Raw genomic sequence first — 13,533 nt, forward strand, 5'->3', positions numbered from 1 at the left:
TTGTTTCTCATTCTTTACTTCAATTAAAGTTTTGGCTGTAATCTTGGGGAAGGGCATGTTTATGAGAAAGACGTGTCATCTAGCCCGCGCAGGCAGCATTTAACCCAGGGGTGGGCAACTTTGATGATGGAGAGGGCCACTATATTTCCACACTCACTCCAGAGGGCCACATTGCACATATACTGTCGGGTATTTTAACTTTTTTCGTAAATTAATGCTGTACTTTGCCATACTATGTCACACAAAAGTAGCAAAAATATATTTGCTATTTGCTATTTATGAATTGGAATCCTGCTTTTTTTGGGCTATTTTTTTATTGGAATCCTGAAAAGTAACATTTTTATTTAATTTCAAATGCATTTAGTTATACTTATGTTAACTTTATGAACTTAAATACAAATACTGGTGGACGAACAGTGAAAATACTTTGATCTAATCTCCCTTGTAGAAAATCTGCTTTTCTTACTATGGGGAGAAAATGGTCTTATGGACCCCCGAGGCAGCGGACTCATGTCCCTTATGTTGTGGGAGTGTTTTAAATCTGTCGCTAGTATTCGTTTCCCTGAAAGAATCAGGCGGTTTTGATACTGAACATGATATTTTTATTAGAACACTCAGTCAGAGAGAATTTACATTTTGTACATAAATGTGCAAATGTCTGTGCCTGTGGGTCCGGTGAGTGAGCTTGTGTACCGTGTCCGTGTACCTCCCGCTCAACCCGGTCCTCCAAACTGGGGAAAGTATTTTTTGCCTGACGGTGGAGCGCATGCACCGTGTGCATCCCGCTCGACCCGGCAGCCCCGTCCGGCGAAAGAGCACGGGGGGGCGACATTGTCCACTGTCGCCCCCTGCTTTTGTGCCAGCTATGTCGGCTTCCGCCTTCCCTGCTCGCTCTTGTGAGTGGCCTTGCGGCCCCTCTCCTGAGGCGCGACTCTGGCTTGGGGGCGATCAGCGGCCAGTGTAGGCACCTTTTATACAGTCTATGGTAGGCACTCGTTGGAGAGTCTTGTTGGGGGCGTTCTTCGCCTGTTTGAAGACGTAGGTCATGGACCCGCTCATCATGAGCGAGGAATTCAGGGTGCGTACCCCGGCGCCCATTACTGCATAGGGCCTCCACGGTATAAATACCGTCATCTAGACATAAGTCCAGTCAATCAAAGTATTGCCCGGAGTGTATCAAGTAATGCTTCTATGTTCACGCCAGAGGGCGCTCTCCCATATGCGAAACTTGAAGCGACCTATTGAATATAAAACCATAATTCTTGATACTCTAACAGTTCAGGTCCATAGGACAGGAAAAGGTAGAACAAATTAAATACAACACATAGATAGATAGACGGACAGGGGTCCAGTCCAATGCCAAACTTCCTGAACTGGCATTGTGGGCTAATGATCCTGATGGTGGCGCTACAGCAAGCGTCTGCATTTTACAACTTTTTTTTACATTTTACATTCATAGCAAAGCAGTATCACCTTGCAACTTTCCCCAAAATGTAGGCCCAAGTGAGTAGAAATGTGCTTCAAGCCGACAGGAATCGATGTACTCTCTCATGGTCCAAGGCTAAAAATAAGTTCCACTAAGCAGTACCATTCATTAGAGTGTATTATATTGTACAAGTGTGAAACATAATTGGAAGGTCCAGACAAGAACAAGTTCCTTAAGTTGGTTTATTGGATAAAAACAGAGCACAGAGTACATAAGTCAGCCTTGCTGCTACAGTACATGATGTGGCCGGTGGAAGGGGCCGCGCAACAGAGGCGAGGTTTCTTTGTCTTCACAGTATTTATATCTAGACTTCACGTGTGTGTGTGTGTGTGTGTGTGTGTGTGTGTGTGTGTGTGTGTGTGTGTGTGTGTGTGTGTGTGTGTGTGTGTGTGTGTGTGTGTGTGTGTGTGTGTGTGTGTGTGTGTGTGTGTGTGTGTGTGTGTGTGTGTGTGTGTGTGTGTGTGTGTGTGTGTGTGTGTGTGTGTGTGTGTGCGTGCGCGCGCGCGCTACATGTAACATAAATAGAGGAATGGTACGGGGGGGGGTTGGATGAACTCCAGATGTTTGTAAGTGAGCCTGAGCCAGTTATTAATTGTACCTGTCTCAATGTTCTACTCTGGCTGGAAAGTATTTTCTGTACATCGTGAGGCCTTCAGCTAAAGACAGTGTGTGTCACCAGTGTCCAGATACTACAAGAGCAACCCACATTTTAGGTTAGGGTCACGAATTCGGTGCCACATGACATATATATCAGCCGGCATGAACCTGTGTACCAGCAGAAATTCTCTGTAAAAGCAGGGGTGATAGGGATCGGTTCCTTCCGGGACCTTCAGCCCGAAAGTCTTAATACCCATGTGGTGAGCAGGCTTGAGGCCTGCTTTTGCCAAACACATTCCAAAGTACACATCATCGATGGGGTGAACGGTAATGCTCTTGGACATGTTGTATATGACGGAGGCCGTGTATCCTGACAGGAGAAACCCCCCACCACCACAGTAATTAACGTAAGTGTCTGACTCCTGTATCTGAACAGGGACAAAGTATTTACTCGCTGGCGTCCGGATGACACCCACGGCATCCATCAGGTATCCAATGAAGAGGTGCTTGCTGTTGCCCTCGCCAACGCCCTGGAGGTACTCCACCATGTTGTCTGTGTTGGAGAAGACGTCATCGTCCCCGTTGAAGAGGAATTGGACATGTGGACAGTTCCTGTCCATCCACTCCATGAAGAGGAGCTGCTTCAGAGTGAGGTTGAAGAAGGAGTCGTTGAAGTCCCACTGCACAATGTCTCCGTGCTCGTGTTGTTCCAGTTCTAGCATCTGATTCAGCCTCTGCTGCTCGTACCCACTGCCTGTTGTTCCCGCGAGGAACACCGTACGGATCTGCTTGCCACTCTCTAACCTCTCCTCTCCCCAGGTCTTACGCAGGACCTCTCGTCGCTCGTAGTTCCCCGGAGAGCTCTTAATGACAAGCAGGAGGAAGACGTCTTTGGATCGTTTCGCCCCCCCGCATTTTTCAGGGACATCCAGCAGCAGTGGGAAGTGACGGCAGTGTCGGTAGTACAGGAAGTCTTGGATGTGAGGGAGAAGATCGGAGAAGCCCGTCATGCTGTCGGCAATGGTTGTGTTCCTTTGGCAGGGTGACCAGGAAGGTTGAGAGGACGTTGTGTTGTCAGCTGCCGTTATGTTCTCGACTGCTATCTCGACTGTCTGAGGAAGACTGACAGTCTCCTGTTCTTCTGTTTCCATATCGTCAGGAGGAAGGTGGATGGAGTCCACGTTCCAGAGAAGGATGACAAAGCATAACGCCCCAACCACCACCAAGGCTATCCGCCCCACCCTGGAACTTCTCATTCTTCTCATCCTTGACACTCTGCAAAGGGACAGATAAAACACATCTTTTAAATATTGACAAACACCACGCTGACCACAGACATTTTTCAATGATAATCAGAGAGTTGTTTTGACTCTGCTCTGATCAAGCCTTTCGGTGCTTAATGTTAACAGGCCAAGTCAATGTCATTGACAAAATGTAGGAGCTGCCTTTGCCATCGCCTCAACACCTGACCCACTTCCTCGGTGCTCTATTTATGTCTTATCAGTCGAACAGTGACATGAAAGCCTGCAAGGCCACATGCAGCACTCTCCACTGTCTGTCCTTCAGATCTGGATACTGGCCTACAGGCCAGTGTTTCCCAACCTGGGGTCTGGGCCCCCCTTGGCGGTGCACCAAAGATCACAGGAGGGGCGTGAGGCCGTGTCTGTTTGGAGGTAATCTCTCAAGACAGATTCAGAGCTTCTTCTTTTTTGGGCCGATGGGTTCCCAGATTGGTTTGGAGGTAGTCTAACTTTTTAAACATGTTGCACACAATTTTTTCCAGAATAATCTACAAAAAGTATATCCAATCTTCAAGCTCACAACGTGTTCGTACGAGAAGTATAGAGCTTAAAGGAGTACTTCACCTAAAAAATTACTTCTTCTCAGCTTTTGTCCCATGTAAGAAAGGGGGGCTCCAAGGAAAAAAGGTTGGTAACCATGCACTGGCCAAGGACATTAAGACCTGAGGACACGATTCTACAAATGTCTGTGTGGTTCTCAAACTTTTTAATGTCAAGGACACCCAAAATTATATGTATTTGGCCACGGACCCCCATCTCAAAATAATTTGTTCCAGGGACCCCCAGAAGCAAAGATTTGGTTTAAAAATGTTCGCTTTAAAATATATATAAGATGTGCACACATTTTCACGATTTTTTAAAAATAGCCGATCTACAAGCTCATAGCGCGGCACGAAGTGACTGTAACTTATTCTTATCTAAACAGATAGCCTAACCTGTCAGAAGCCACTACAATACAGGGCGGCTACTGGTGTACACACCACTTTTATGACCGGTATGTTATAAAAGTTGGAAATGTTTGAACACAGATAGACCTTTATTGAACGTCGTGGGGAAATGCAGGTGTCGTAGCAGTATACCAGCAGTAATGAGTCATGGGTGTACAGTACATGTCGTGCACCCCCGTAGGGACATGCACGCAGTGGTGTAAAGTACATGTACTTGAGTACATGTACTTTACACTTTACTTTACTTAAGTACAATTCTGAGGTATTTGTACTTTACTTGAGCATTTCCAATTTCCAATACTTTTACTTTTACGCCACTGCATCTCAGAGGCAAATATTATACTTTTACTCCAATAAAATTATTTGAAAACTTTAGTTACTATGTAGATTTTGATTATCATTTCAAAACATTCATTAACCACTTCAGCCCTATATACATTTCGGCGATTTGAAAATAGCCGATCTACATGCTCCCAATGCGTAGTGATTGGGAGCTTGTACAGTAGATCTGCTATTTTCAAAAGATTTTTATGCATTTGAAAACTTGAAATGGGACATTCTGCTTAATGAGTACTTTTACTTTTGGTACTTTAAGTACATTATGATGCTAATACTTTTGTACCTTTACTCAAGTACATTTTGGATTCTGGACTTTTACTTGTAACAGTATTTCTATATTGCAGCATTGATACTTTAACTTTTACTTTAAGTAAGAAATGTGAGTACTTCTTCCACCACTGCATGCATGTGAGGGGTGTGGTGGGTGGTGGGGGGGGAGGAGAGGGCATGGTAGATTGCCAGTATGTCCACTTCTTAACTCTAAATATGTCCACTTCTTAACTCTAAATGGGGTCCTGTGACCCCCTGGAGTCCTTGAGGGGGCTCCAGGGGGTCCCCAGCAAAACGAGGAACAGTTTAAACATTTGAATCCCTAATTTATATTTTGGCTATCAAAACATATCTACAAGCTCATAGATCTTAAGTGAGCTTATAGATCTGCTATAAAAAAATAAAATAAAAAAAAGTCTGTTATAGGGGTTCTTGGCACAACATCTTTTTCAAATGGGGGACCACGGCCAAATCATTTTCAATTTGGGGGTCCTGGACAAATTTTTTTTTTAGAACAACGGCACTAGACTTCACCACTGCTTTCAATACTAAGGCTAAGATTGTCTGTCCTGATGAAGGTCTAACGACCGAAACGTCCAAATAAAGAGCTACATTTTTTTTGCAAGTTTCTGACAGTGTGCGGGTCCTCTTCTTTGGTTTAACCATCAGAGATCTCCTTCTGAATACTAAGGCCACAACATGGGCCTGTAATGTGACGCTCACACCTTTCTGAGCTTCCACTGGCTGTTTTACAGGTTAATGGGGCCAAGTTCCTATTTACAGTTAACAGCTTGTTAACTGGTTTGTTCAGTTTCTCCAGTTTCTAAATGCGAAACTATCCTATAATATTCCTGTTTTCTTTCATCTAAATTCTGCTCTGTAATGTTTTTGTTGCGGTTTATTTTTTTGTCTGCCTGTCTGTCTAATCTTATAATATGCACACTGCCAGAAGGCCACAGAAGTACCTCCACTAAATTTCACGTCACGTTTTATAAATGTTTAAATATTTAACTTCAATTTTATAATGGAAGTCAATGGGACTGTGAATGCTGAGTACAAGATCCATAGGAGCCAAAACTGCAAACTCAGAGTCCTGAGTTTCAATTTAAGCCCATGACCATGATCCAAGGGGATTGAACTCTGATCTTTTACCGGATGCCAGATGTGATTGATTGATGTACTTTATTTAGTAAGACATGAGAACATCAGTACATGGAAGTACAAATTCACAATACAAGGTCTACTAAACTAGGAGACTCATTAAGCACTGAGCTTGTTTAAGATGAGATCCCCATGCACACAAATACACACTACTATAGGGGCCGGGCAAAAGGCGTGGCCAAGCTTAGGCGGAAGTATTTCCGTTGGCCATATTAGGTGAGCTCCATAACAGTGTAATATCAGTGTTGCCATATTTTGCGAGAGAAATAAGCAACTAGGTCTATGAAAACAAGCCCAAAAGAAGTGGCTTAGTGACATCGGCTACTTGAAAATAGCCGATCTACAAGCTCACGTGAGCTTGTACATAGGCTATTAAAAAAACCTCTTGCAATAAAATAAAGAATATTTGGAATATTTTTTTAAACATTCTAACACAAATGCTCCCTGGCACAAAACGTTTTCATGAAAAGATTTGAGAACCACTGGTTTAATAAAAATAAAAATAAAAATTAAAGCCTAAATAAGCAAGTACCTAAATAAGCCTAAATAAGCAAGTACACTTTATAAATAAGCCACACAAAACTACTAATTTTACAAGCAACTTTACAGAAAAAGAAGCCCAAAGTCGCTTATAATAAGCCGACATGGCAACGCTGATGCTCGCCTTGCCCTAGCCTCCAACAGATATTAGTTTATATTTTTGATTGTGTGCTGTCATGCTCGTTTGAGCTTATATGTGTTTGGGAATGTTGTTGAAGGTTATGTTATTTCGTCAGCTGACACCCAAGCCATACTACATTTATTTGATATCTCCGACGTCCGAACACTTGCTGACAGACAGACAAGAGTCCCTTGTTTACTCAGCCACCGTGACTGTGAGCCACCCACGTTAGACAACGTTGCTCAGACTGGACACATAGAGAAACAATTTAGCTGTTAGCTCAATCTCATTGTATTTAAGATACCCAAGCCAAGCCATACGACGTTTCTTTGATATCTCCGACATCTGATCTCCAAAGCTTTTCTTCCAGGTTGGAAATGTATGCAATTTAACTTTTTTAATTTAACGTCTGAAACCTTGGCATTGCATCCGATAATGCAGCACTGTCCTACCATTGCTAAATTAGAGCAACAGACAAGTTGGAGATAGATATGTACACCGTCTACTTGCTGGACAACAAACACAGGACTACAGACTACACTACACTACTCTACACTTGTGGCAGCTGTCAATCTACTCACTCACTATGGCGGCGAAAGTGGGCTGATTTAACGGCGTCTCGACCCTGCGACGTCGCTATGCCCGGCCCCTATACAGAATGTCATACAATCAGCTTACAGGTTACTGGTATGAAGAGTGAAAAAAAATGTACAAGAGAAGAAAAATAAATAGGGGGGGGGGGGGGTAGGGGGGTAGGTTAAGACTTAGTCATTGTCTATTGTAGTAATGTTGTTTAACACAAAAGGTGACTGATTAGGTGGTAGGTTCTGTCTGCTCCCTCTGTGGATACTTACAATGGCAGCTAAAGGATTTTTGGGGCCAGTCTTTTAGATCTAAACCTGTAAAAAGCATTTAGAGCTAAACCTGTAATAATCACATTTTAGCCATGACATTTGTATGTGAATTCCGAGATTCAAATAATTTCCTAGTTTAGGTTTATTTGTGTGTGTGTGTGTGTGTGTGTGTGTGTGTGTGTGTGTGTGTGTGTGTGTGTGTGTGTGTGTGTGTGTGTGTGTGTGTGTGTGTGTGTGTGTGTGTGTGTGTGTGTGTGTGTGTGTGTGTGTTGCTTAGGTGCTAGGGTGTGCTTAGACTAGCATCTGCCCTCCCAAAAGTGTGTGCACCAGTGTTAATTTTGACAGCAAATTTTGATTAGGTTTTAGTCATAGTCCAAATCTATTTAGTTTTAGTCGTATTTTAGTAATCTGAAATGTTTTGGTTTTAGTCTAGTTTTAGTTCACTAAATATAAGATTTTAGTCAACTAAATCTACAGTTGATTTAGTCGACTAAAATGGATTTTGGTGGGCCGCATTGGCATCATAATATCGTATTTAAATACTTAGTTAGCTGCGTGCCGAAAATAGCCGATCTACAAGCTCACAAGGCGTCACAGGCGTCTTGCGAAGCTTGTAGATTGGCTATTTTTGGTCTGAGCATTAAAATGACTTGTCTTAGTTCTACTGGATATCTTCTCCACATTTTAGTGTAGTTTTTATTTGTTGATGAAATGGTCGTAGCTTAGTTTTTGTTTAGTTTTTGTCAGTGAAAAAAGTTGTAGCAGTTTCATTAAAACAGCATTATAATTACCTTGGGACATTAACAGGGACAGTTTCCTGGCCGTCATCTACTTGTCATGGACTGTTTCACTGAATAAGGACAAGAGACATTTGTGTTAATTCAGATCCGTCCAGCATGACTATCATTATAGAACAATATGTTGTTGTGAAGAATTGACATCACCATAATAAGAATTTTCAAGGTAATATAGGCCTACATCAATATACTATGACCTCAATTTCATATGAAATGATGATGATGATGATGATTATTATTATGGAATCTCTGGTTTATGTCCAGCTTAAAGGAGTAGTTCACCCCCAAAATGACTCAATTAAACACCCCATATGAAGCCTTGAATTCAAAGACATTTATTTTGTTTTTGTCTCATTCCTAAGCCAATGATTTGCAGAGTCTCCAGCAGACACCCAGTCATCGAATTATTGGCTTAGAAATGCGACAAAAAAACATTCCATGAATTCAAGGCTTCATGGGGTGTGTAATTGATAGAAAATAAATCATTTTGTGGGTGAACTACTCCTTTAAGGATTTCTCGCAGAATAATGGTTATGTGATGAGCTCTGTCCCGATCGGGTCCCTAACACTATAACTGCTGCCCCACAGATGTTAAACGACATCGTACAAGCTCACTGTGCAGCATTGTTTATTGATTGACACTTTCAACCACACCATTGTACTCAACAGGCTCCATAACATTGTCTTCCGGCGACCCCAAGGGGTCTTTGAGGGGTTTCCAGGGGGTCCTCAGCTAAAATAGCGACACTTGAAACATTTTAACACTATTTAATTATTATTATCTACAAGCTTGTAGATGCTATTTTTGAAAAATGTATACATTTAAATTTATAAATTTGAAAAACCTTAGTAGCTATTTAAAAAAGAAGAAAACACGTTGGACAAGTGGGTCCCTGGCACAATATCTCTCTTTCACTCTCTGCAGGCTGCTTTTCATGATCTAAACTCGGACAAAACAAAAGCCATGCATTTTTGTAAGACAGGCTCACTCACTGCCATGCGGCTGCTATGTATACGCCTCTGAGTGTACTACTGAACAGGCGCCCTTAACCTTTAAATACCTAAATACCTCTAAATACCACACAAATTGAACAAACTTCAGGACTCTCTGAAACTGGTTTGATTAGTCTCGATTGAGGCATTTAGGGTGCTTCTAGAGGACACACTATAGTACTACTTAGTGACTGCACCTGTTTCATGTAACCCTATTGTTATTGTTTTTCATTATTGTTGCTGTCAGGCAGAAAACAGCTAACGCTTTTTCATAAATCAGTGCTATTGAACTGGGCGTCCTTGAAAAAAATAGCTTGCTCTCAATGGGCTTCCCGGAATAGATAAAGGAAAAAGAAAGAAAGAAAGAATCTGGTTAGATGACAAGCTTACTTTTAAAATAAGCATTGATAATCTGTGTAAAAACGTAGGTTGATGTGATGTTGCACATCACTGTGTCTGCATCTGTATGACAGGGCACGGCTGACTTCATTATTCCATTGTAGATGCTTCATTGGCATTTTTTAAAATGTGTATACTGTAAAGCCATCATTGCAAAACTCCCTCGCTATTTAAATTGCCAAGTCAAATTCAGGTGTCAGGTTCCCTTTTAACAAAGTCCAATTTAGGCAGTGGTAGAAAAAGTACTAAAATGTTTTACTTAGGTAAAAGTATCAATACTGCAATACTGCTTTTGCTAAAAGTCTGTATAATCAAAATTGTAAAAGTACAAAAGTATTGGCATCAAAATATACTTAAATTACCAAAAGTAAAAGTATTCATTATGCAGAATGTCCCGTTTCAAAAGTTAACATATGTCTAAAATGTATTTTAAAAAATCTTTTGAAAATAGCAGATCTACAAGCTCACAACACGTAGCATCTTTAAATACTAGTCTACCTCGCAAGTTTAAATAGGGCTGAAGTGGTTAACGTATGTTTTGTATTAATAATAATCAAAATCAAAAGTAACTAGAAAATGTGCTCCTCGGAGCACAGGTCTCCGCCAGTACTGTTCCTGATTAATCCTGTCTTACCTGTCTTACCTCACTTCAAAAAATAAAAATAGATTTTTTGAAGTGACACCTATTTATAGGTTTGTATTTCGTCATGCGTCTCGCTAGCCAATCAAAAGCATTGGTGACAACATATTGTCACGTGTCACGTGAAGCTTGACCAATGTTAGCTTGGCTGAGACGGACGGACACACGGAAGGACAAGAACGAAAACATACTCTCCACCTCTGGCGGAGACAACTAGTAACTAAAGTTTTCAAATAAATAAGTAGAAGTAAAAGTACTGTAAATCGGAAATACTCCAGTAAAGTAAAAATGCTTCAAAATTGTACTTAGTTACTTTCCACCATTGAATTTGGGAGGATATGGCTTTTGGTTCTAATGCTCTGTGATCCAAAAATCAGCTCCAGAAAGACATTACTGGAGCCTTAATCCCAATATGGTGATTATATAAAGCTCTACTTCAGATGTTAAAAACTGAGGCCTGCAGCTGTTTTACCTGAGTTCATAGAACATTTGTGTTTTTGCTTTGTTTTATAGTATATTGACCAGATCAGAATGTTTGTAAACAAATGTGTAGAGTGGTATTCTACACAATATAAAACTAGAAAATGTGCTCCTCGGAGCACAGGTCTCCGCCAGTACTGTTCCTGATTAATCCTGTCTTACCTATTTATATTACATATTGTCACGTGTCACTTGACCAATGTTATCTTGGCTGATGGAAGCTCACTTCAAAAAATGCAATTGATTTTTTGAAGCACATGACCCTGTTATCTCCCCGAAAATAAGATTTAGGTTGTGATGACGTCATGATGATTCAGCCTATGTCGCAATTGACTAATCGCTGCTTCATGCATCACTGGCCCTTGTAAAAGAGATAACCATCTCAATGGGACCCACCTTAGATAAAGGAGAAATAAAATAAGATCCTCATTCCAGATCCTGTCCACTTACAGTATATACTTACACATCCTCATATTTTGTTAATCAGTCCTACATTCCTTCGCCCCTCAGCCCAGAGCTATTGCTCTCAATAGCTCTGGGGAGTGTGGTAACTCTCTAGTTACCACACTCCCATAGACTTAAACTAAACACTAAGAGTGTTCATAAAACCTAACTATCAATATTCAACGTCTGTGACGTGTTGTGAGCTTGTAGATCTGCTATTTTCGCTGCGTGACAGCCTTGTGAGTGATGGAACATAATTTAGGCATAACGCTGCCACTAGGCGACCAATAGTTCCAACTTCCAATAGTTCCAAACACTGATTCCTCATAATGGGTGTTGATGAAGCATGTGCCATACACAAAGCACGCGGTCGCAGCGTGGCGAGATGAGAGAGTGTTGCAACTCTCTCTTTCAACGGGTCTGGGCTGACTCAGCCTTTCCACATTCCACTTAACTGTCCATCATTACCTCTCAATGTAATCATACAATCACATTCTGTCTTCACTATTTCCCTTTGTATCACATTACCCAGCATTATCTTCTCTTCCTTGAGATGAGTAATAAGTATCAAGTCTCCCCTCGCAGCTCTGTCTGTGGTTATTTCCTACACTCTGACTTTTGCCAAATTCTGGGTTTTGAGGGTTGTATCTGACATTGTATCTGCCTGGATTTAAGACATTGTGTCTGCCTGGATTTAAAATAAACACTTGTTTGCCTGAACTCGCATCCTGCCTTTGTACTATGTTATTACGGTAAGAAATGTCTATGTAGTCTGAATAAAAATATGGAGCACATGTAAAAAAAACTAAACAAATGGGTGATCCATTTTTAAATTAATATAGATAATCGGAGCATGATGTGCTAATTGCTGGGTATAGTCTGGCTTCCCTTTTTTTTTTACAACCTTCCACTTTCATACAGCTTTGTATAAAAGAGGAAAGGTTTGGCCCATTGTAGTACACACACTGAACCATGTTCCCGTCCTGTTTACAGTATGTACCTGCGTGTGTATGTACCCAAACTACAAAACTTATCTTATGAGGAATCAGCTGTCAGCCTGACTGAACTACTGACTACTACCATTATTATTATTATTATGTTGATGTTTTCTCATTTATACACTGTAACTGTATGGACATTCATTCATTATTGCTATGTGAAAACCAAAACAAAATGAAAATGCACACACAGCTAATGTACTGTATACAGTGTAAGCCAAACAAAGAATGAGTAGCTGAACAGCAAGATAAACAGACTTTTAAATCTTATTTTCAAAATTTGTATTTGCTATAAAATGTATGGTTAAACACCACTGATACCTGACTAATATAACCTAATTTCATAAAATAATCACAAATGATGAAAAAAAGATTACCTTTAGGACTGACAATGATTAAATAAATGGATGTACTGTACCTTATTTGATGATGCAGTCAAACTCTTGGTATTGCTGTTGAGTCTAAAATGTCAGAATAATGCTAGAATTAGTATTGACCACAGTTGTGCTCCTCTCAACTCTTGTTGGGAATGACCCCTACTATTGGTTACAGTAGGCTTAAAACCTGTTTGTTTAAACAGGTTTTGACAACCTGTTTGCCGGACCATTACAGAGCTTAGTGTAGTGTAGTGTAGTTTCTGTAGCAGGAACTAAATTAGCATTGTTAAAGGATTATTGAAATTCTGGACATTTTACATGTTGTCCCTATACAGAACTGTAGATATTCTCAGTTTTTCAAAATTTCAAACATTTTTCAAAATAATTACATGAAATAAAAGAAATCAGATTAAAAGGAATTCCACAAATGTAACTTTTAAGAAGAAGTGAAAATAGCCAATCTACAAGCTCACAACGTGTTGCGGATCTGCTATTTTCACTAGTTAGGCCTTTAGGCCTGGCAGAGACAATAAAGCAATTAGAAAGATCACAATTCTGTGGAACATAAGCTGCCATTGGTTTCTGAAATACAGGTAAAAGGCTAAATAGCCTATAATGAATAGTCTGTACTCACAATTAAAAATTATTGTCTCCTTCGTAGCCTTTTCCACTGGTATTCTGCTGTTTATTTGTTTTTTATATGTATGATGTAGGCTGCTACTGATGAACTGGTCCCTCTGCCTGAGTGCAGGTGCTCTCTCTCAGGGCGTTGCTTAGTAGCGTCTCACG

At 40.8% G+C, this 13,533-nt stretch overlaps 1 protein-coding gene across 1 annotated transcript; it reads right to left on the reverse strand.

Moving 5' to 3' along the window:
- Positions 1-630: 630 nt before the first annotated feature.
- LOC308087687 (N-acetyllactosaminide beta-1,3-N-acetylglucosaminyltransferase 3-like) lies at positions 631-12,907 on the reverse strand. The gene is made up of 3 exons (XM_080431754.1): positions 12,786-12,907; positions 8,408-8,466; positions 631-3,358 (listed from the first exon to the last, which is right to left on the reverse strand). The coding sequence occupies exon 3, from the start codon at positions 3,346-3,348 to the stop codon at positions 2,176-2,178; it is 1,173 nt and encodes a 390-aa protein (XP_080287880.1). The 5' UTR covers positions 3,349-3,358; positions 8,408-8,466; positions 12,786-12,907; the 3' UTR covers positions 631-2,175.
- Positions 12,908-13,533: the final 626 nt, after the last annotated feature.

The sequence above is a fragment of the Gymnoscopelus braueri genome (genome assembly GCF_963280865.1).
Source record: "Gymnoscopelus braueri genome assembly, chromosome: 6".
NCBI classification, from domain to species: Eukaryota; Metazoa; Chordata; class Actinopteri; order Myctophiformes; family Myctophidae; genus Gymnoscopelus; species Gymnoscopelus braueri.